At 42.6% G+C, this 24,201-nt stretch overlaps 1 protein-coding gene across 1 annotated transcript in view; it reads right to left on the reverse strand.

Moving 5' to 3' along the window:
- Nucleotides 1–22,264, reverse strand: part of acanb (aggrecan b) — a 34,673-nt gene extending 12,409 nt beyond the window's left edge. Inside the window, exons 1-16 of the mRNA XM_015963883.3 lie at nucleotides 22,184–22,264; nucleotides 16,588–16,666; nucleotides 15,803–16,186; nucleotides 15,440–15,614; nucleotides 10,272–10,399; nucleotides 9,889–10,182; nucleotides 9,564–9,761; nucleotides 7,845–8,019; nucleotides 7,628–7,755; nucleotides 7,249–7,542; nucleotides 5,099–5,209; nucleotides 3,623–3,727; nucleotides 2,173–3,480; nucleotides 1,904–2,062; nucleotides 1,681–1,763; nucleotides 1,434–1,578 (exon numbers count right to left, since the gene is read on the reverse strand). Of these exons, the coding sequence (XP_015819369.1) occupies nucleotides 1,434–1,578; nucleotides 1,681–1,763; nucleotides 1,904–2,062; nucleotides 2,173–3,480; nucleotides 3,623–3,727; nucleotides 5,099–5,209; nucleotides 7,249–7,542; nucleotides 7,628–7,755; nucleotides 7,845–8,019; nucleotides 9,564–9,761; nucleotides 9,889–10,182; nucleotides 10,272–10,399; nucleotides 15,440–15,614; nucleotides 15,803–16,186; nucleotides 16,588–16,660 (3,760 nt within the window). The 5' untranslated portion in view covers nucleotides 16,661–16,666; nucleotides 22,184–22,264. The remainder of the gene's footprint in view (nucleotides 1–1,433; nucleotides 1,579–1,680; nucleotides 1,764–1,903; nucleotides 2,063–2,172; nucleotides 3,481–3,622; nucleotides 3,728–5,098; nucleotides 5,210–7,248; nucleotides 7,543–7,627; nucleotides 7,756–7,844; nucleotides 8,020–9,563; nucleotides 9,762–9,888; nucleotides 10,183–10,271; nucleotides 10,400–15,439; nucleotides 15,615–15,802; nucleotides 16,187–16,587; nucleotides 16,667–22,183) is intronic.
- Between the last annotated feature and the right edge of the window lie 1,937 nt (nucleotides 22,265–24,201).

Raw genomic sequence — 24,201 nt, forward strand, 5'->3', positions numbered from 1 at the left:
GTCCCTCCGACCACCACCAGCAGGCAAAGCAGATTAAGTGTCTTGCCCAAGGACACAACAGCAGCATTCTCTGCCAGAATCCAGGATCACTCCTACAACCCTCTGATTACTGGAGAGCCCACTCTACCTCCTGAGCGACTGCTGTTTATATTTTGGTAACATGACACACAACCCCTGGATGGAATTATAATATTTATGGGACAAAGATCTACATCTGACTAACCTTTAGGACAAACTTGTTTTAAGGTGGATTCAAAAATTAAAATGGTCCAAAATCATTATTTCAGCATAAGACAATCTAGTTTAACTGGAAACGGGTTGGATAAAATCTGCTGATGGATGTTACTTGACCTATTAGTTTATTCAAATAAAAACTTTTGTTTTCATTCTGACAGATTTATTCAGAGGCCAAATGGTTCCTCTTGATATAGCAGAGCAGCAGATCTACTCCTGGTCCCTCCTGGATGACCGAGCTCCTCACTCTCTGTCTAATGGAGAGCCCAGATATCCTGTGGAGAAAACTGAATGTATCTATGATGTTGTTCTTTCAGTCACTACCCAAAGGTTGTGACAGTAAATGAGAGTTGGAATGTAGATTGAATGATTCACTCTAATCTATGATGACATCACAACAGACCGGTGCAATGAATGTCTAAACCCCCACCACTGCTCAGATAGCTGGAGACATAGCAGCAGCAGGTCTTTTTGCTTGGGGTCCCAAGACAACCTTGCAGTGATCTCCTTAGAATCCTTAGCTGGACCTAGAACTCCTGTCCATAAAAGTTATGAACCCAATCTGTGATATAGGGACACTTTGGCAGAGTTCAACATTCATCGGAAACGAGCCTGGCCTACTCCCGGCAATGTGAAGCAAGCTCTGACTCCTTTTGTACAAGGACCTAATACAAGAGGCCTGGTATTATTCTGGAGTACCGCCCACAGGATTTCCCGATGGACACAAACTGCTCAAGAACCCTGCTAAGAGCTTAGAGCTGGTCCAGCATTGCATGAATGAAAGCCACATTGTTCCTCCTGAATCTGTTGGTTGACTATCTGGTGGATCCATCCTCTCCAGAACCTTTAATTAGACCTTACCAAGGAGGCTTACAACTGTCCTCCCCTGTATGTGGAACACACCCTGTGGTACTCCTTTTTAAATAAGGGGACCAGACTCTTCTTCCTCACAGTCCTCAGTCTTCACTTCCTCACATGTCAGGATTGAGGAAGTCTCCATACACTGACTCATAAAATCCTGATTCAAGGTCACTGGCACACCGTCCCCATGATAAACAGTGTTGGTATTGTACACAGCTTCCCCCTTCTAAGATGCCGGATGTTGGACCATGTTTATGTTTCACGTAAACATTTCTGCTTGTAACAGATCCTAAAAGTCTTGAGTCAAACAGAAACATATTCCATGTCAATAAACTCACCAGGATTCATCTTGCAGGTGTATGGAAGGTGGTAGTTGCAGGGCACATCATTCCACTGCCCACCCTCTTGCCAGATCATCACCACACAATCCTCCCCAGAATTCAAATAGTTATCTGGCTGGTTGGGCCTCCAGTTCACATAAGACTGATGAGAACATCATACAAAGACATGCGTGCTTTAGTTTTTTTAAAACAAAAATTAGCACTCTGCAACTGAAGCAGTTTTCCATCTCCAAACCAAACTCACCAGAGGATTTCCGTCAGTCCAGCGGAACTCATTCTGCACATCTTTGTCATTGAGTCCAATCCACTGGTAATCCTGGCCACTCACTGTGAAACAAGAGGGTTGACTTAGTACAACAAGACATGTGTGGTTTGTTTACATTAACATCACACAGTAAATATGAAACATTTCAGTTCTCAGATACAGATAAAGTAAAAAAAAGTAAATCAGTAGTTTTGTTCCTTACAGTTGACAAATTCCTGCTCCTCCTGGGAGTTGATGCTGACCAGGTGGGCGTTCAGCTGCTGACAGTAATGCTCAGCTTCAGACCACGTATCTCTGTTATCAATATGGATGTAACAGCCATCCCGAAACTCCCTCCAACCATTGGGACAGCCGTGGAGAGCTATGCATATTTCAGAAAACAATAAGACAGCTGCAGATCTCTCCAATCCTCTGACGTGAGCCGTCAGTTTAGTCAACAAGAAATCGTAAATCAACACCTAAAACATGTACCTTCATCCACATCAGGCTGCTCTACAACAGCTGGAGTAGCTAACAGCATTGATGGAACTGTTGGTGGGCTATTGTAGGCCAACTCTGGAGTCACGGCAAAATCCGAAGGTCCTGTGTAACCATCCTGATCGGTCGCTCTGACTTCTGATTGGGCAGCAGCACTGATGGACTCTGTATATGGCATTGTAGCAGCAAGTGTTTCACGGGCAGCTTCAGTTCCTGATGTACTCAAAGTGCTGCTGAATTCATGAAAGACTCCTGAGGAACTCCCTTCCCCGCTCACTTCAACCACACCACGGCCCTGCTCAGGTTCCCTTACTTCAGTCACTTTGAATGTCCTGTCATCAGTTATGTAGATGACATCACCACTTAAATGGAAGGGGTCTCCAGAAGCAGAAACACTGCTAGAAACTCCATGTGGAACTCCACTGGAGAAACCGCTGTGGCCCCCTGATCCAACTGGATGATACCCAGAAACCTCTTGTTCTCCAGATTGCTGCTCTGTCAGGTCAGTGCCACTGTGGTCGATATATAAAATGCCAGGAAGTCCACTGGAGCCAGAACCTGAAACATCACCCAATCCAGAAACGTTACCGGACCCAGAAACATCACCCGACGTGGACACTTCACCAGACCCGGAGCCACTTGATTCTTTAAAGTCTCCACTGAAATCAACATGTCCACGGCCAAATTCCTGCTCTGTGTTGTTTTGGTGAGTTTTGGACACTTCCTCCATTTCTCCATTTACAATGATGATTGTTGGGTCTTCACCACTACCACTGATGTATGCACTTCCACTGCCAAATCCTGATCCTGAGATAATGAAGGCAGATCCAGATCCAGATGCAGATGCAGATTCAGATGCAGATCCAGATCCAAATCCAGATTCAGATCCAGATGCAGATTCAGATCCAGATGCAGATGCAGATGCAGATTCAGATCCAGATGCAGATCTAGATCCAAATCCAGATTCAGATCCAGATGCAGATTCAGATCCAGATTCAGATCCAGATGCAGATGAAGATCCAGATCCAGATCCAGATTCAGATCCAGATGCAGATGCACTTCCCAAATCTCCAGATGTGAAGCTATCCACCCTTTCGCCTCTAGCCTCCTGCATTTTAGAGGCAGACTGCTCTCCAGAGAAAACGTCTGTGGATTCTTTGAGGATGACACCCTCTCCCGACCCAGACACATCACCACTGGAGCTGGAGGAGGAAGACTCTCTGGAGGTCTCCCCGCTGGCTGAGAGTTCAGCTGAACCAGATCCTGACACATCAGCTGAGGCTGATGGAACAGGGGTTCTCTCTGTAGAAAACATATCAAAATACAGAGCAACTGTTTTTAATACATTATTTATGTTTTGTTAAATTTATTTGACAACTTTAGGCCAGAAGGGATAAAGAAAACAAACATTTCAGCATATCCCAGTCATGTCCAGGTGTCTCACCTTTAGGAGCAACATGCTGAGTCAGCACAGTGACATTCTGGATCATCTCTTTTTCTGTGTGATTTACAGCAGGTTCTGTTTCATTGTCACTAACTAAAGTTTTACCTGAAAGTAAACGGAACAAAACACAAAATGACTGCCTTGTAAAGAAAGTAACACTAATCTACACATTTTCTTCTGCTTATCCGAGGTCGGGTCGCAGGGGCAGCAGCCTAAGCACAAAGGACCAGACTTCCCTCTCTCTCCAGGGAAATCATGAGACATTCCTAGGCTAGCCAAGAAACATTGTCCCTTTAGCATGTCCTCAGTCTTGCTTTATATCTCTTTTTGGTTGGGCATGCCCTTATCACCTCACCAGGAAGGTTTCCACCAGGAGGTGGCTAGGGCTCTACTCTGATCCCCTCCGAAATGACCAAGCTTCTTGCATTATCTCTCAGAGAAAGACCCAGGCACCCTGGAGAGAAAATTCATTTCAGCCGCTTGTTTCTGCAACCCTGTTCTTTTGGCCATTACATAAAGCTTGTGACCATAGATAAGGGTTGAAATGTTGACTGAACTGTAAATTTCCCCTCATTTGTAAACAAGACCCCTAGATACTTAAACTCCTCTACTTTCAGCAAGACCTTGTCCCTGACCCAAAAAAAAGGCTTTCAACACTTTTTTAGCTCAAGTGAATCCGTGGTCTTGGATTTGGAGGTGTTGATATTCATCCTGGCTGCTTCACTGAAGCTGTTCAACTGAACAGCTTCAGTGATGGTGGGATATCATGGTCTGATGAAGCCAACAAGACTGCACCATATGCATAAATCAAAAGCCGAATCCGTAAGACATCAGGACCCTCAGCATCTTGGCTGCTCCTTGAAATTCTGTCAGTTAGATTACAATCAGATTCACTGACGAAGGGAAGCCTTGGTGGAGTCCGGGGGCAATAAAATGTTGGAAGAATATCCAGCTGCTCTTAAGGAAACTGGTCCTGTAGCCAAGCTTGAGCGTGGAGGTGAATCCAACAATATCTAACTTCATACACCATCTCAGCTTCTTGTCCCACCAGAAAGGTGACATTAATGCACAGAAACAAGGTTCTATATGCCACGGTCCCTGTCTTCAGCCACTGCCCATTTCAAACTGTATCTGAGACTCTTTGTCCCTCCCATAATTGGTGAACCCATGAGAAGGGTGGCCCACATCCCCTGTTCCAGCTGTGTCCAGCCTGGCTGCTTTCCCTCATCAACATGCAATACCTCTAGGCCTGGATCTATAGGGGAGCCTCGGTGACTTACATCCATGCGAGGGAACACTGTTTCCATTTGAAGTAATCCTATAAGCATAAAGGCCCTGACAGCTTAGCTTTAGGATACCCCCCCCCCCCCCCCACACACACACACACACACAGACACACACAAACACACAAAATATGTTGTATTTGTCAAGCTTGCAGATTGATGAAATTCCTGTAATTTTGCGGTTTGTTCGTACCAGTGAGAGCAAAGTGATCAGTGATGATTGTTGTTTTGTTGATAACATCTTCAGTCAGTGATGTTGAATTTACACTGGTGTTATATTCAGGATGAACAACAGAAGACTCGGCTGAAAGAAAGACACAAATGAGACAATACCCTGATGTCAACAGTAGAAAAGTTTTCACACAAACACCACACAATCAAAATATCTAAGTACATTACCAATATTATTTTAGTAGTATTACTAAGATTCTACCATTACATTTAAGACAGACATTACTTTTTGTCATTTGTTCCATGGTTTGGTTTGGCATTAAACTCCATCCAATGAAAACAACTTTTGACTTCCAAATCCATAATCTATGATCAGAACATGTGAACGGCAAAACAACAATCTTGGTGAAATTAGAGAAATTGTAGGCATCAATATTAAAAAGTTTTACAGGTCGGGCCATGTGTTTAATAACTCATTATTCACAAGTGAAACTAAGATCATAACATGAAATAGAAAATGTCACAAATCTGGACAGCTAGATAATTCACAGATTAACCTTATTTGTTTTAAATTCTCTTTTATAGTCTTGTAGGGTTTTTAGATCAGCTGGTTGCTGTTTTTAATACGCTGGATTTCTGTTGATCATCACATGGGTTCTTTGTCCCTTTATTGTAAATCTCACATTAAAAAATCTCAACAAGTCAGTGCAGTGGTTTTATCCATATTACAGATCGGTAATGTGAAGCCCTATTTCCCTCCAAATGTATTTGAACATGTGATCCACCTCTTTATTTCCTGTAGACTGCATTACTGCAACTCCTTCTACTAAATCCTAACAGTCATCAGTCATAACTGGGCCAAATGCAGCTGCCTACTCGTTACACATAGAGTTACACACACGTCCCTCTACTGGCTCCCTGAGTTTTGTCCGTTTCACATTGCTGCTGTTTGTTTTTAAGAACGGTTCTGCCCCTGCTTCATTTTCTGAGCTTAAAACAATCATCATGACGATCATCTAGATTTAATACCCAGGATCTTCTGCTGGTCCTCAGAATAAAAATAAAGTCCCAGGCTGATTTTCAGTGGTTGGCCCCAAATTGTGGAATGAACTTCCTGCAAACTTCCACCTTTTCTTTAAGGTTAGTCCAGTTACTTTTCTACTCTATTTCATGTTTTTCAGTTATTTGTGTTATTTTAGAATTCTCACTGAATATTCATTTCTAGGAGCTGGCATTTTAAACTCAGGGTATACTTAAGATTTTTTCTTACTTGATTTCAACATTGCTTTATACTTAATTTTTGTTTTTGTGTTTTATTGTATTTCATTCTGTTCCCCACCCTGTTAAGAACTTTGGTCAGCAACGTCTAATGCAAACGTGCCATTCAACTAAAACTGATCGTAGGTTTGCACGTGTGAATCGCCCTGCTCCAGATGTAAAAATGGTTGTAAAACTGTGTAAACAGATTATCTTTTTGAATGTTGTGAGATGCAGAACACACACTAGAGCAATGAGTAAAGTAAATGTACCACTGGGCAGGGACTATTGACGAGTCAAAATTATGGTGAAAAAATGTAGTTGTAATGTATGACGAATATACTATGTACAACAGTTATATTATGACGTAATCCCATAGAATTGGTCTGAATGACACTTTTAGGGATGCTGGCATGCAACATCTACAAATTTCTTGATGCAGTTTAGTTACAAAGTGTCTTAATTTTACCTGAGTGATTATTTTTTTTACAAATTACAATTTGCTGATTGGTTGCAAACCATTCCAACGTTGTCCCAAATTTCCAAAATTTCTGACTTTTGAAAACCGAATTAAAAATTGGGAGGGAGGCAGGCTTTGAGAGAGTACTCTCATTGGGGCCACCTTGACAATTTTTAAAATATTTTTCACACTTCAAACTCTATCAAAATTTAAGAAACATAACCTAAAGTCTCACACAAAAACTGGAGAAGCATAGCAAATATTTGAGTCAGTTTGGGAAACTCACTCATTCCCATTGACATCAGTAATGGCAGCCTAGTGAAAAAATATAGTTTATTATGCTAAAACGTCTTCTGCTGTGAACCTAACTACTAAATGTCTTCTGTCATAACACTGAGGTGATTTCTCTTGCAGTTTTTGTCCAGTAAATAAACCCATATGTACTTTGTTCTGACCTCTGAAGCAGTAGGCATCGTAGCGTGAGTACTCATCGGGAAATCCTGTCTGATTGGGAAATGCGTGTATGATGTGGACTCCGACTTGCCCGCCTCCACAGTAGGACTTTGGGGTTGTGATTGGGTAGCGGACACTGTGGTCCATCAGCCAGCCTGGGCGACACTTATCAAGTCCCTGTTTCCAGGCAGCATACAGCTGGCCGGGGGTGGCCAGGGTGGTGTTCAGTTTCTGACAGTGCTGCACAGCCTCCTCATAGGAGAAGCTGTCATAATCACTGGTGAAGAAAACCTCACCTGTGAGGGAGAACGAGAGTTGAAACATCATTTGACTAGAGTAAATACTAGTAATGTAACATCCTCTGGATTTAAAAGGGTTCACCTTTTAGACCATCCACATAACAAAACACATCGTAACGTTCATCAGCTGGTCTCAAACCATAGGATCTCACTCCTGGAATGTTCAGCAGGTTACCAGCACAGTTTTCCCTGGGTGACACAATAGGATACCTAAAGATGGAGACAATTTATGGTGAGACTAAATAGGAAACACACTCAACATGGTAGAGAGCACAAGACGAATGGGTTGTTCAGCTAACCGGACGGTTTGGTCTCGCAGCCAGCCAGCATCACATTGGTGAAGGCCTTTCTCAAAAGCTGCCTGCAGCTGCTGGGGGCTGGCAATGACTCCCCCAACTCTTTCACAAGTCTGAATAGCTTCTAAAAATGTCAGAGTGTACCGGCCAGTGATTGGTCGATAGTGGAACACCACACCTGGAATAAGGAAAGAAGGAAAAATGTGTTATTTCATCACATCCTTTTACACAAGTATGAAGATGGTTGTACAGGGAGCCTAAGTCACGCCCATCTACTTCCGGACCACGGGTCCCCGGAAGGAGGAAAAAAAGAATGCAAGTCAACGGGGCTAAAAGCGCTATTTTTTAATCCTGCTTGTTATGTTCCATGGATTTCACATATGATGTCCGTGAATCATAAAGAAGCATTTTAAAACCAAGAATACGCTTATTTTCGAATGGGGGAAAATGTTATTTTAGGTTTTGTATGAAAACAAGCCCAGGACTACAAATGTGCTTCACAAAAGTGGTGTCATCAAACCAGACACGGAAAAAAAACTGAGGAGAAATGGCTGTAAGTTCAGTGAACTTCAAATCCTTCCTTCAGGAGGAAAGAACCACCATAAATCTGGCCGTGTGGTAAGTAGCAGCTACGCTAGGATAGAGGAGATTCTGTGGTGACATCATATATGCGACGTGCTGACGTCAGATTTGTAGTCATGATAATGACAAACATTTACAAGCTGATGAATCTCAAAGTATTTGACACATACTTATTTATATGAGAGATCAATGTCTAGTTCTCAACTATAAATTGTGTGGTCAGGTAAAGCTATGACCCCGTTAGTCAATGCTTAGACCCAAATAGGCTCAGATTCTGTGCTTCTCTTTAAAATAGCTGATATGAATTTGCTACTGCATGTACAAACTGACTCTGTGTTCGTCATCGTCGTCTTCCTCCGCTTATCCGGGTCCGGGTCGCGGGGGCAGCATCCCAACTAGGGAGCTCCAGACCGTCCTCTCCCCGGCCACCTCCACTAGCTTCTCCGACAGGACCCCAAGGCGTTCCCGGACCAGATTGGAGATACAACCTCTCCAACGTGTCCTGGGTCGACCCGGGGGCCTCCTGCCGGCAGGACATGCCCGAAACACCTCCCCAGGGAGGTGTCCAGGAGGCATCCTGACCAGATGCCCAAACCACCTCAACTGACTCCTTTCGATCCGGAGGAGCAGCGGTTCTACTCCGAGTCCCTCCCGAATGTCCGAGCTCCTCACCTTATCTCTAAGGCTGAGCCCGGCCACCCTACGGAGGAAACTCATTTCGGCCGCTTGTATCCTCAATCTCGTTCTTTCGGTCATTACCCAAAGCTCATGACCATAGGTGAGGATTGGGACGTAGATCGACCGGTAAATCGAGAGCCTGGCTTTCTGGCTCAGCTCCCTCTTCACCACGACAGATCGGCTCAGCGTCCGCATCACTGCAGACGCTGAACCGATCCGCCTGTCGATCTCCAGATCCCTCCTACCCTCACTCGTGAACAAGACCCCGAGATACTTTAACTCCTCCACTTGAGGTAGGACCTCTCTCCCGACCCAGAGTTGGCAAGCCACCCTTATCTGGTCAAGAACCATGGTCTCAGATTTGGAGGTGCTGATCCTCCAGACTCTGTGTTTTCTAAAAAAATATGTAAGAAATACAAAACTCTTCCAAATGGTTTTTGATCAACCACACAGCAAGCTTACTTGTAGGAGACATGCCATCCCCACCAGTTATATTTGTAGGGAGAGGCAGTCGGGAGAAAATGTCCTCTGTTTCAGATTTAGCCTCCTCAAGTCCGGGTGAAGGGGTCAATCCCGGGTAGAACTCCGAGGACGGTGTGATTTGTTTGATGTCTGGGAAAGGTGTGGTCCTCTCAGGCACAGCACCTTCATCCTCACTTGCTGTGGAGACAAGAGAATTTAGAATTACAGCTGAGCTGTGGGATTTTACTTTGATGTTTAGCAAATACAGCAGAAAAAACTCTCAGAATTCACTGAAAATCTAAAATCTTTTCTGAAAATATCTAACCTTGGAAGCAGATGGCATCGTAGAGAGAGTCTGGGTATGGGTATCCTGTCTGGTTAGGGAACAAGTAGACTGTTCTTACTCCGATGAGCCCCCCTCCACATTGAGGCCTAGCGATGTTGATCGGGTAGCGAACGCTCCTGTCTGCCAGCCAACCAGCATTACACACATCCATACCACCCTTCCAGGCAATGTAAAGCTCACCAGTGGTGGCCAGCCTGGCACCCAGTTTGGCACACTGATCTTTTGCTTGGTAGAAGTTAAACTTTTCTAGAGATATGGAGTAGAAGACTCTGCCTGGAAGGAATCAAAGAGGCTAAAAGATAAAACACTGACATGAAAGTATGAAGTTGTGTTTAGTCTGTAGGTTTTATATGAAGTTATACCTGACATCTTCTCAGCAAAGCAATATGTGTCGTAGGTCTCATTAACGTCTCTTATGCCATAACTTCTCACTCCAGGGAGGTCTTCCTTGTCTCCATAGCAACGCTCCCGTGGCACATGGATGGGATATCTTAAGAAGGTGAGGAAGATAATTTTCTCTTCAGACTGGTCAACAGTTAACACATCCTCTTCCTTTCTTGTGGTTAATATTGGCTTGTTAATTTGGCCTATGGTCTCTGATTACCAGCAGACTGAGCACTGTCAAGACTTTTGCCTACGCCTTAAGCTCAGTCTAAAATCTAAACGTCTTTAACATTTATTGTGAGAAGCACATGTGGTGCATTGACCATTTTTAAGCTCCACAAGCAGTCACGACTGGTTTGGCTTGGAGCATTAAGGGGACAAGTGATGGAAGTGTTCTGGGTTACATAGCCTTTATCGTTATGCTATAAATGACATGGCGCCAGGAAAATGGACAGCATGAGCCAAGAAGGAAACAAGTGTTCATGTATAACTCTCATATAACAACTTAAATTATGTGATCAGCTCCAGACACTGGGAGCAGAAATGCACCAAAGTGATTCAGACCAGGTGAAAGGAGGCATAAAGCTTCCCCAAAGTAGTATAAAAGGTATTTTGGGAGCTAAAGGAGTAGAATCATAATTCTGATGTGTTCTCCTGGTTGTGATGCATCACAACTGTACTGATGTGGGCCATGTTTTTCAGAACTCATCTACACTCATTGGCTGTTTTTGAAGGTGGCTGCTCCATCAGCAACAGGACACATGACGATAATACATTTGTTTGTCTGAGTTGACCTAACAAGAACATCTTAAGTAAGTTTAGTCACTCTAACATTTTGCTGTCAACAAAGGAGATTTGCAGTCCTGGTTTCTTCCTGTTAAAATGGAGTTTTCCTCTCCACTGTCGTTACATGCTTGTTTAGTATGAGGATTGCTGTAATGTCTTTAACACAACAAGTCAGTGACTCGATGCTGTCTGATGTCAAGACTTTTGCCTATGCCTTAAGCTCAGTCTATCCATTGTGGTCTGCCTCCTCAGTCACATAATCTTTTCTTTATCCTGTGCAAAGTGCACCCGGGCGATTATGGTGGTGCTTATAGGAAAATTAACTAACTGGCATAATGAACTGAACTCAGTGCTTTGATAAGTAGGTTCAATTGGAATGCTTACTTTGTGAATGGCCTTAAGATGACTCTTGTATTTTGCAGACATAAATAAACTGAATAGAATTGGCAGGGCCTGTAGTATTTCTGACTGATCTGGCTTCACACACAGATGAAAAACAAACAATTCAGGACGGCGCTAGTGAGATGGGTGAGGCGTAGACATGTTTTTTTGAAGCTCCTCGCGGCACAACTATTATCTTACTTCAACCGCCTTTTTGAACTACTAACACTCTTTTATCACGAAAGAAGTGATCCTGTGTCACTTTCTACATACTCCGGTACTGAGAACCAGGAAGAAAACATGTTCAGGAGTACACGTGGGGCCAAGGGAACTAACGTTAGCTGCAGCAGCCCTAGAAAAAAGGGTTCGGCTTTGCTGGCGGACCATGGTTTGGAGGAAGAAGAAGACGAGCTCCCTCTGATGTGGCAAAAGATGTCAAACATGCTTCTGCAGTCCATCAATGAGAGGTTTGACAAGTTTGAGCAGAGTTTTCAGAACTTGTTGGTGGCCCAGCAAGCGCTAGCTGACAGGCTATCCACCACTGAGAGTCAAGCTACAGATCACAAGTTACACATTAGCGCAATAGAGCATTCAGTTGTCGATCTACAGTCTGATAATAAGAAACTGCAAGCTAAGCTCTCGGATCTTGAGGGACGATCCAGACGCAATAACATAAAAAGCATTGGGATTCCTGAAGGTGAGGAGAAAGGAAGGCCCACATAGTTTGTGTCAGAACTCATCCCGAAACTGCTCGGAGGAGACAAATTTGAGAAACCAGTCATCATCGACAGGGCGCACCGCACTCAGCAACCCAGACCCCCAGAGGGCGCCAGACCCCGCACCATAATCGCCCGGGTGCACTTTGCACAGGATAAAGAACAGATTATGTGACTGAGGAGGCAGACCACAATGGACCTCGCGGGCCACCGCATCCTAATCTTTCCTGACTACACTGCCGACGTTATGGAGCAACGACGGGGCTTCCGCAAGGTGCAGCAGCTGCTGAGGGAAAAGGAAATTCGCCACACGCTCAGGTTCCCGGCTAAGCTCCACGTCCACCACCAGGGACAAGTTAAGTTGTCTAATAACCCTGAGGAAGCTAAGACTTTCATTACTCAAAACCTCTAGTAGCGGGACTTTATTGTCCCACGATAAAAGTTAATCGTGTGATAAGATCTGATTAGACCGTTAGGTGGATGGTTTCTGTGTAAAATGTTCTATCACTAGTTGTGTCTGAGTTAAGCTGTTAAAGGGAGGTGTTTTCACACTGTTTGCCCGGCAGCCCCGGATATGGTTGAGGGTAACCATGCTTCGTGTGGGGAAGCACTGGGTGGGGTTTGTTTTGTGGACGGTTTCCTTGGACTCTCTGTCCCTGGTTTCTTGGAATATTCGTGGCCTGAATAGCCCAATTAAACGCGGTAAAGTTCTTTCATACTTAAAATCATTGAAGGCGGACATAATGTTTCTCCAGGAGACTCATCTCTCAGCTACACAGCATAGGATACTAAGAGCTAATTGGATTTCACAAACCTATCAGTCACCTTTTACATCAAAAGCTAGGGGCGTTGCTATTCTTTTTCGTAAAATTGTGCCATTTCGTTTCAGGTCCTCCACAATTGACCCAAATGGCAGGTTCATAATCATATCTGGGCACGTTAACTCTCTTTCCATTACATTAGTTAATATTCATGGGCTAAACACAGATGACTCAGCTTTTTATCGTAGGATGTTTGATCTCATCTCAGACGATGACTCAAGCTAAATTTTAATTGGAGGTGACTTTAACTGCTATCTGGATCCTTATTTGGACAGGCAATCCTCTGCCTCCCCACCAAATATTACATTCGTTCAAACTATTAATAATCTAATGAAATTGAAGAAAGTAGTCGATATCTGGAGACTGCAACATCCATGTGACCGGGATTATTCCTTCTACTCACACATGCATAAGTCTTATACACGGATTGATTATTTTTTGATAGATACCAGATTGATCCCTAGTGTTTGCCACACTGCTTACCATGGGAGATTATTATCTGATCAGATGGGCTCGGGCTGGAGTTTTATAAAGCGTTTCAAGAAGAACTGGCCCCTTACCTGCGGAGAAGGATCCTGCACAGCTTTACAAATAAAAAATTGCCACCCTCCTTTACCGAAGTTAATATTTGTGTCTTACTGAAAAAGGACAAGGATGAGACAGATCCAGCTAGTTATAGGCCCATTGCCCTTTTGAATTGCAATTTGAAATTTATCACAAAGGTCTTGGCAACTTGGAAAAAGTATATCAAGCATCGTCCATCCAGACCAAACGGGTTTCATTCAAGGTAGATTTTCGTTCTGTAATGTCCGTAAAATTCTCCATATTATGTATGCAAATTATAGTAAAAATGACAGAGCTGCTATACTAGCCCTGGACCCCCACAAAGCCTTTGATTCTCTAGAATGGCCATATCTAATAGCAACACAGAAAAAATTGGGCTTTGGTGACAATTTTGTACATTGGGTCAAAACATTATATTCTAATCTCAAATCTAGTATCCTTACAAATGGAGACAGGTCCGACCCATTCAGCTTGCAGCGAGGCGTCCGTCAGGGGGACCCTTTGTCCCCCCTACTGTTTTATGTTGCTTTAGAGCCCCTAGCTATTGGCATCAGGGAGCACCCTCACATTACAGGCATTTAATTGGTAGGTGGAGCGCCATCAAAATGATCAGCCTACCTAGATTTCTGTACCTGTTCCAGAATTTACCAATATATTTGAATTTGTCCTTTTTTTAAGAAAGTTGACTCAATAATTTTGTCATTTATATGGGGGCAACAAACCCCACCACATAGCCAAAGCTCACCTACAGAAATCCACTAGCAATGGAGGCTTGGGCCTGCCAGTTTTGAGGCACTATTATTGGGCAGCTAATGCCAGGGCTCTCACTTATTGGAATAGTGGATCCGCGGGGATGAGAGTAGGTCCCTCATGGTTGCACTTAGAAGCAGCTGCTGTGAAAAAGTCCTCACCTCCAGCTCTTTTGTTTTCAGGTTCTGCGAAAATATACAAACTACAACACAATTTTATTTTAAGGAACTCTCTACGAATCCTAAGTCAGATTAAAAAAGCTTTTCAGGCTCCCATCGTCTCAATACAAGCTCCTATTTGCCAAAACCATGTTTTCACACCCAGGCAGCAAGATGCAGTATTCATGGTCTGGAAGGAGAAGGGCATCAGATCATTTGCAGATCTGTTTATTGGTGGTCGATTTGCTTCATTTTCCCAGCTTAGTTCAAAGTATAACCTCCCTAATGCACATTTCTTTTCTCTACCTTCAAGTCAGACACTGTGTTAGGGAATGGTGCCCACAGCACACGCAGACTGCTCTACAGTTAGGGATGGTTGTGGCTAAAAAAAACTAATTCTTCTGAAATGGAAATCTACAACTCCACCTTCCTTTGGACATTGGCTCACAGAGATGCTACATGTCATTCAATTGGAAATGCCACATCCACACTGGCTCTCGCAGCAAGCTTGAGGAGGGCTGGAGACCTTTCCTAACCCACTACAAGGTTATCTAGCTGGTGAAATGGTTTGGATTAATGACTGGTGCTGAAACATACCTAATGTAATTTTGCTCCATCATCTGTAAATGTGCTTAATAGTAACTGTTTTATATACCTTTCTGTTTACAATGTGGTCTGGCAGCCCCCCCCCCCCCCCCCTCCCATTTTTTTTCCTCTTTTTCTGCTTTTTGTCTTCTTTATTTTTAAGTTTAGCATTTTTATTCTTATTTTGATTATAAACGTATGTTTGTTTATATGGCTTGACTAAAAACCTGAAAAATAAAATATTATAAAAAAATAAAAAAATAATAAAAACAATTCAGACACACTAACATTTTTATTTTCATCCTAATTGTGTCAAACCCTCACCTCTTTTATAAATGTTTCTTAATTTTCTGGTAACAATAGTAGTTCAGGGGTACTACTGTACCTGACAGTCTGATCAGACAGCCATCCAGCATCACACTGGTGGTATCCGTCATCAAAGGCAGCTTGGAGCTGCGCCGGAGTGGCAATGGTGGCACTGTTGTGGATGCAGGCTGCTTTAGCTCTTTCAAAAGTCAGGGTGTAACGGCTGGAGATGGCCCGGTAGTGAAACACAATGCCTGTAAAATATTTAAAGGATCATTTATTTTTTAAATAAAAACACATTCACTAACCCTGCTTTAATCACCCTTTTCTGCTAATTTGTTTCCAGTCAAATAAAAAAAATATAAAATACATAAAATGATGAATAAGTTGTCTTTCAGTCTGAAGAACATTACCTTAATAGGAGTGTAAACATTAAGCTTACCCTGAACCTGGATTTCCACAGAGTCGTACTTGTCCTCAATGCCATGCATGACCTCGCAGCGGTACATGCCAGAATCTTTGGACCTCAGTTCTGTAAGCTCCATGCTAGCGTCAGTAGAAACCATTGGGTAGTTGACCAATGTCACCCTGTCATCATAATCTTTCTCTACATGAACTTTCCCCCCCAGTGCCACTAGGATTGTTGTAGTCCTCTCCTTGGTGACATAGGTCCATTTGATGCGGTAGGAGAGTGGTGCGGTAGTTGGGGCACCAATGTCCTTGATGGTGTTATCTTGGAAGTAGCATGGCACAACCACCTTACCACCTAGCTGAGGACGGAGAGAGACCTCCGAGGGGATGCTGACACGTAATGCACCATCCATGTCTGATAAAGCAAGGAGGTTATTGATTTGTTAGTTACTGTGCAAATTTATAAATTTGTAAATAAATAAATATCAAATGTGTTTAAGTTACAACAGTCAAAAGTAAAGTTCTGGGATAGACAGTCAGGGAAAAGGGATCATAGCGCTGAAAATATGGGAAATCAATCTTGGAATAAGCAGAACCATCAGCAGCAGAACAGAAATAGTCATCTAGCCAAGCTCTCAGGTCAAAAAATCAGTCAACTTAGAAGGTGAAACCTGGCCAGATACTTGTGGTACAAAATTTTTAAAGTAAGTAACAAGTAAAAATGTTTTTTCAGTGAACCTGGTCTTTAATCCTGACTACAGGTCAGAGGTCAAATCAGTGTAACAAGGTAATTCATGCTTATTTTTTGTTTCTTACCATTGTGGTCTTCAAATGATATTGTTGCTGAGATGATGGGGAAACACACACACAGCAGAAGCAGAGTTGTCATGGTCACCTGAAGAGCACAAAAATGGGCAATGGATTAGTGTTGTAGTTTTTAAATTAGCCTTCCTCTCACCATCTGTCTATTGGTTTGATTAACTGACCAAAGTTCAGAGAATAATGGATTAAAGTGCAAATAATTCAAACATTTCATGTTTTTCTGATGCAGTGTAATCGTGTGGTAGAACTGTGGCAGCAGACAGGGAGGCCATGTAAAATGATATATGGCCAGTATTTGATATAGCACCTTCTAGAGTCCTGGAACCCCCCAAGGAGCTTTACAACACAATCAGTCATTCACACACAAATTCAAACCCTGGTGGTGATGAGCTACATAGTAGTCACAGCTGCCCTGGGGCACACGAACGGAGGAGAGTCTGCCGTACACAGGCACCGCCTGTCCCTCCGACCACCACCAGCAGGCAAGGTGGGTTAAGTGTCTTGCCCAAGGACACAACGACAGACTGAGCCGGGCTTGAACCTGCAACCTTCCAATTGTGGGGTGAACACACAACTCCTGTGCTGCAGTTGCCCACCATCGTACCAACTCCGAGGGGAAAACCATTTGGCAAAAAAGACTGATTAGTCTGGCAGAGAAAGTTTAGTTTTAGACATAGTTGGCTTAATTAGGGTGATGGAAAGGCCCCGGTGTACTGATGAATAATTTCTATAAGAGATAGATCAATCAATCAAATTTTTTTATAGCACTTTCCACAAAATTAATGGAAGCCCAGGGTGCAGAACACCATATAAAAACATAAATCAACATGCTAAGAAAAAGGATAAGGCAAGTTTACTTTTCAGAGGCAAAACTGATGCTTAAGCCAGTTTGCTTTGTAAAAAAAGAAACAATGTTCATAAATTATGAGCAAAAGTGTTATAATATGACACTGAGTTACTATGTGTATTAGGGATGTAAGAAAATATTGATATGGCAATATACTGTGAAATTTTTTCCTGCAATATTATATCGATATTGAAAAGCTGTGTATCTAATTTTTGGAAGAATTTCCATGCAAAAATTTGTGTATTTTCTTTTGTTTTGATGCAATTCAAACGCCGACCGATAGTTGACAGCAGTGTGCAATGGGTTTTGTTTCCACCATTAAAATGTAAATCCCTCAAAAGGGATCCTAAGTCACTTCTGTATCATGGGTCCCTGGAAAAATGAAAAAATTAATGCAGGTCAACGGGGCTAAAAACACTATTTTCTAATCTGCTTAGCCTTAGGCCTGGATCACACATATGTTGTACTGCTATTTTAATGAAAAGTAATGATGGGTGTTTCAACCATGCCAGTCATGTACTTTGAGATTTATTCACTTGTGAAAGTTCTTAATTAGCATGACTACAAACTAGAATTCAGCACGTTGCATATGCGACGTCACCACATAAGCCGCTCTCCTCTAGCATAGCTGCTACTTACCAAATGACCAGATTTATGGTGGTTCTTCCCTCCTGTGGGAAGTTTGTTGAACTTACAGCCCTTTTCCCTCAGTTTTCTCCGTGTCTGGTTCGATGACGTCACTTTCGTGAAGCACATTTGTAGTCCTGGACTTGTTTTCACACAAAACCTGAAAAATAGTTCTCCCGTTCGAAAATAAGTGCGTCCTTGGTGTCAAAATGCATCTATAAAATTCACGGACACCATATGTGAAATCCATGGCACAAAACAAGCGGAATTAGAAAATAGCGTTTTTAGCCCCGTTGACTTGCGTTCATTTTTTCGTTTTTCCGAGGACCCATGATGCAGAAGTGACTTAGGCTCCCTATTATGGTTCAGATACCTCATGTTAAATATGTTAAGTATCAGTTTGTACTGTTTATTGAATTTTCCCATAAAAATTCAGTCTAAAAATCGCTAATATCATGGGACTGAATGTACTGCAATATATCGTGATATATCGTATCGTCTCCCCGTATCGTAATATGAATTGTATCGCCAGAATTTCATTAATACACATCCCTAATTTCTGCTTATTAATGCACTAAGTAACTTTAAAAAAGGGGCCCTTGTTGTAAAGTGTTACCTCTATGTCTTTATGAATGTCCCTCTGTGTGTGTTTATTAGACTTAGCTGGGTATTTATTGGTCTTGAACTACTAACTAATAGTTTTATTGGGGCTTTGGTTGCAGAAGAGTTAAATGTCTGCTTCATAACCAGAGGGTTTCAGGTTCAAGCCCCGCTCAGTCTTAAACAGCAATTGTGCCCTTGGGCAAGACACTTCACCCTCCATGCCTGCTGGTGGTGGTCAGAGGGCGCTAGTGTTCAGCAACTTTGCTTCTGTCAGCGAGCCTCAGGGCAGCTGTGGCTAATTGTAGCTCATCAACACCTGTGTGTGTGTGTGTGTGTGTGTGTGTGGTGGTGGTGGTGGTGGGGGGGGGGGGCTGATCTCCATTCTCAGAGTTCCACAGTGTCAGTTCATACACTGGAGTAGGACTAATATTTGCCCTGCTGTCTCAGATCTGCCTGAGATTGTTCGCTGGCCCAGTTTGGCAGGAAACACAAAATACCACACCACATAAGGTGGACTCATGAACAAATTCACCCCATCATTTTCACACTGCTGCTTTTTTTCCTAAAATAAATTGCTCATCAAACTTTTGACTGTTTTTGGATTCCTGATATGATTTCCAGCATTATGACTTAAACATCTGTTTAAGGATTGTAGAAACATTAGGCTATTCTCCACATTTTTCCACCACAAAACCCAAAATATTTTAAAGTAGCATGCTTTCAAAAACTTATGATGCAAGCACTGGTCATTTTAGAGGGTTGATCACACCTTTAAACAGCAAACACATCATTATATTATTTCCTTTTTTTTATTGTTGCCCTTGAAAACACAACTGACCTGTCACACTTTGGGTTTTTGGGTTCTGTTTTGTGTGGGTTGTCTGAGTCTGAGTAATCAGTAGCAAAAAACTTTACCAGAGGAACAATATTCTGTTTTCAGAACATCTTTACTGGCACCATTTGCATTCTGAACAAATTAACTGAGGACCCAACACTTTTCAGACTATTTTCTGTTAAATTCTGCCTTTTTACAACCATCCTTTACATTTATTGATGCTGTTGTTTCTTGTTTCCACCCATTCTTTGCCTGTTTAACAAAACACGCTTCACATCAAAGTTAAGTTAAGTTAAAGTCCCATTAGTCATCCTCACACACTGGTGAAATTACATCTCCACATTTGACCCATCCTTGTGGGGAACAGTGAGCTGCAGCAGTGGCTCGGGAACTATTTGGTGGTTTGACGCCTCAATCCAACCCCTTAAAGCTGAGTGTCAAGCAGGGAGGCATTTGGTCCAATTTTTGAAGTCTTAGGCATGACCCAACCAGGATTTGAACCCTGATCTCTGAGTCCCAGGGTGGACACTCATACCACTAGGCCTCTGAGAAGATCGGAGGAACCAGTTGAGGTGGCCGGTCTGCTTAGGCTGCTCACCTGACCCCGGATTAGAGGCAGAAAGCGGATGGATGAATGAACCTGGCATTTATCACCAGGTAAAGGAGGTTGGAAACATTTTCTTTTTACCTACATTTTGTCCTTTTGACCAAACAGCTGAATGCACCTTTGGACATTTCAAATAAAAACCACCAATCCAGCTTTAATGTGTTCTGTCCCCTTTATGATTGACTTTCTTTTCTTCTAGAGTTAAACTTTTGTGTTGCTCCAATCATTCAGAATTTAACCCAATAACAGATAACAACACATTTTGGTCACTGAACTATTTAACAGAAATCAGGGTTGGAATCGTTTCCCGGCAGGGGCCACTGATAAGTATGTGAAGTCCAACAAACTAGTGTTCATCCAATAAAAAACTTTATTTGGTCATCAATAATGTCTATAGTGCCCCCAGTTGTCAGTATTGTCCTGGATCCTGTGATCTGTACATGGAGTAACTCAGAGTGAACCTAAGACTACTAGGTCTTTGATTCACCTAGCAGATCCCTGTTGTCCTTGAAGGCATCATTTCAACTGAAGCTACTTCATTATGTTCACCAGCTACTCTCTACGGACCAGGTCAAACCAGTGAGCCACTATTTGACACTGAGCCTATTCAGACCGGCCATGGCTGCTGCTACCTAGGGCTGCCGCTGTGGTCTGTTCTGTTCTAAAGAAGGCCTCAGTCTGTTCCAGCCGTGAAGAGAGGCGGGACCTGAGGATGGTCTCACCCTGCCAAGGTCAACACAAGTCGTGCATCCAGAGACCCACCCTCCTCCTTCTCCCTCTTTTCCTAACCCTCCTTTGGCCGCCAGCAGCAGAACAGAGCTGACATTGATATGCACACACACACACACTCACACACACACGCGCACGCACACACACACACACACATGCACGCACACACACACACACACACACACACACACACACAGACTAGTCATAGATCACTAAGGTGATGTGAGGGAACTTGCGTCTGGTGAAGAAGACATGAGAGGTGTGTGTGTGTGTGTGTGTGTGTGTGTGTGTGTGTGTGTGTGTGTGTGTGTGTGTGTGTGTGCGTGCGTGCGTGCGTGCGTGCGTGCGTGCGTATGCGCGCATCCACACCACTGACACATACTGAATGGTCTGTTTGAGAATACACACGGCTGTTGTACAGTCAAATGGGTGGAGGCCAACAGCTCACACAGAGGCTTAGAGGTGCATGAATATATCAGGAGTCACAGATCAAACATCCAGCAACACGCCATTTGGTAGCTATACACACACACACACACACACACACACACACACACACATCCTAATGGATGAAAAAAAGATGAAGTTCGAGTTTATAAAGATAAATAAAAATAAATGAATAAAAAAACAATAAGGAGACTTTCTGTAACTTTCCAGAATGGTTTCAGAAAATTACCATTCAGATCCCGTTCTCCTTCAGTCTAATGTAACCTTAGCAACAGGATGTCACTTTCAGCCAGTGAATGCCGCCAAGACACAACAATTGGATAACAAAAACTAAATACTGTATTGTGAAGTAGGGCAATAGTGTGACATGTCAAAACTAACACAGAAGTTTTGTAACACAGGATACGATGGATCACTACATCATTCCAAAGAAAAGGAGAAAAAAACCTTACTGAGCTGTTTTATTTAAATGATTTTATTTTCACACCTCAAATTACATTTTAAACTGAATGATCAGAATGACGAGGTGGAATGTTTTACCACTTCTACTCATGCCAGCATTAACTTGGAAACAAAACTTTGCTTAACGACAGCTAAATACTTTTTAAGTCTCAAATGTAAATGAAAACCTTCCAGTGAATTTGTACACGTGGACCAAATGAAACCAACAGAATACTGATAATCAGGCTGGTTCAATGAATCATTACTGCAGGATAAAACTGTTGCACTTTAACACTGCATAGTTTTATATTTATTCTACTTTCTTTATGAATAAAATGGGATGAACTTACAAGTGAATGTAACTACAAAGGTTTTTGTTTTTTTAATTGTCTTTGATATAAATACCTGAAAGGAAACCCTCCTAATTTTCCCCGGTGTGGTGATAGTAACGTACCGTTGATGCTGCCGTTCCTGCTGCCAGTGACTCCCGGGGCCACACACTCCTGCTCCTGTAGGTGGGCAGAAAGAGGCTTATTCCAAACACCAGCACACATTTAGATGCTGGGGTGGAGGGATGGGTGGGTGGATGGGGGTGTCCACTCCTCACTCTATTAGAGAGGCCATGCAAACAACTTTTCAGAGAGGAAGTCAGGAATTTGAGTCAAATTTATGAAAAATGGTTATGCAGAAACTGTGTTTAATAATAACAAGTTAAGTGAATTAGGACAAGAAAAGAAAAGTAAGGACAAAACATTAAAAACAAGCACCTTGCAAAAAAAAACCTTTATTCAGAACACAGAGACAAAACAGTTTTTCACCACTGTAGTGCCAGGAATGTCCTGTTTTTGGCCTAAAGGTCATGATCTGCTGCGTCTGCTCGCTCGAGCAGAGACTTTATGTCTCTGACAGGCTAATCTACATGAGACAGTGGCCAAGATCTTTCATGCCCTCTGCTCATCTGAACTGCTTCACCTCTGGACAGTTCAAGACGAAGACGAAGTACTCTCTTTTGATAAACACATAATCAACAACTTTGTTATTACCAATAATAATGTGAGCCCAATGTTCAATCAATCTGTGAAATGACAATGTTATTACTTGATATTATAATCCTGTGATCAGTAGTATTTTACAAGTAATTCTAATCCTGGACAGCTGCAGGACATGTAATGCTAAAGCCACACGACACATTTTCTTTTGTCTCACCCAATCAGAACCTTTGTTTCTGGAGCTAGGCGTGGTTTTCTGTGGTGTTTGTATAAACCCTCTTTTGCATGTCAAATTCTAATTCGCCAGTAAACCAAAATATGACAATTATAAAAACTATCCCACACCACCTTTTCTTTAGTTCAAAGCGTTCTAGAGGAGTCTCGGACAGGCCATCCGGACTTCCTCTTCAGCCAGAAAGAACCTCGACAAGCTGGATAAAATCTGTTGCAAGTTACACCTGACCGCAACGGTTCCTTCAGAATAAAAGCTGAACCTCACGACCCCTTCAGGGTCTTGGAGACTCCAGTGATAACCTGTCGTGACCTAAGGTAGCGCGACTCATGTTGCGAATGACCGCAGTCACCAATTCTTGTTATGTGTCTTACCCACGTATGTCTGATCTTTGAATTGTGTGTGCTGAAACTGAATTTCATTTCTCTGTATGTCCTGCACATGTGGAGAATATGACAATAAATGACTCTTGACTCTTGACTCTTGACTCTTGACCTAGAAGCATTCCAAGACTAGTTTGGTCGGCACCGCTGCTTTTCTACCGGCTTCGGTACCAAGGAGGGTCCAAGAGGACCTCGACATTCTGGATCTAATCGGAGGCTTCCCCTGGGGTATGTAGACTGACAGATGGCGTTTCATGTGTGTTATAAATCTCCCACTAAAGTTTAGAGTGAAACATTCACTCCCACTCAGAACTAAATGCTTCTCCGGATCCACTGGTTCTGACACACACACCATCATCTCACGTCTCACTCCACCTTAGTCCATCAGTACACAGAGTGTTTAAGTTAGTCTTGTTTAAATTGTGTAGAAATAAATTTCTTAACTATTTGAAACCTGACTCTCTCTTTCCTTGGAGTTAATACAAAGTGTCATTTAATCCCTGCAATAAAAAGTTCTGATCTTCCGGTTAAAATATTCAAAGATCCATCAAATTGATATTTCATATTCCTATGTAATATCACATTTTATGGTTCATAAGTAAGATGTAAACTACCCATCCTTTACACCACTCTTCCCGTGTCTTGTCCAGCTGTAGAGCAATCAGAATTGATGTCTCAGTACCAAAAACAAGCCTTACAGTTTTACTCTCACAAGAGCGTTAAAGATTCAGCTTTAATGTCCTGACTGATATTAAAACTTTATTAGAATTGCTTTTGGTTGTTTTTAATCCCAGCGGACACGGAGATGGAAATGAAAGAGAAAGGAGGGAGAAGAAAGGAAGAGAGGTGGGAAAAAGGTTCCCATAGA

The sequence above is a fragment of the Nothobranchius furzeri genome, chromosome 4 (genome assembly GCF_043380555.1).
Source record: "Nothobranchius furzeri strain GRZ-AD chromosome 4, NfurGRZ-RIMD1, whole genome shotgun sequence".
Taxonomy (NCBI): domain Eukaryota; kingdom Metazoa; phylum Chordata; class Actinopteri; order Cyprinodontiformes; family Nothobranchiidae; genus Nothobranchius; species Nothobranchius furzeri.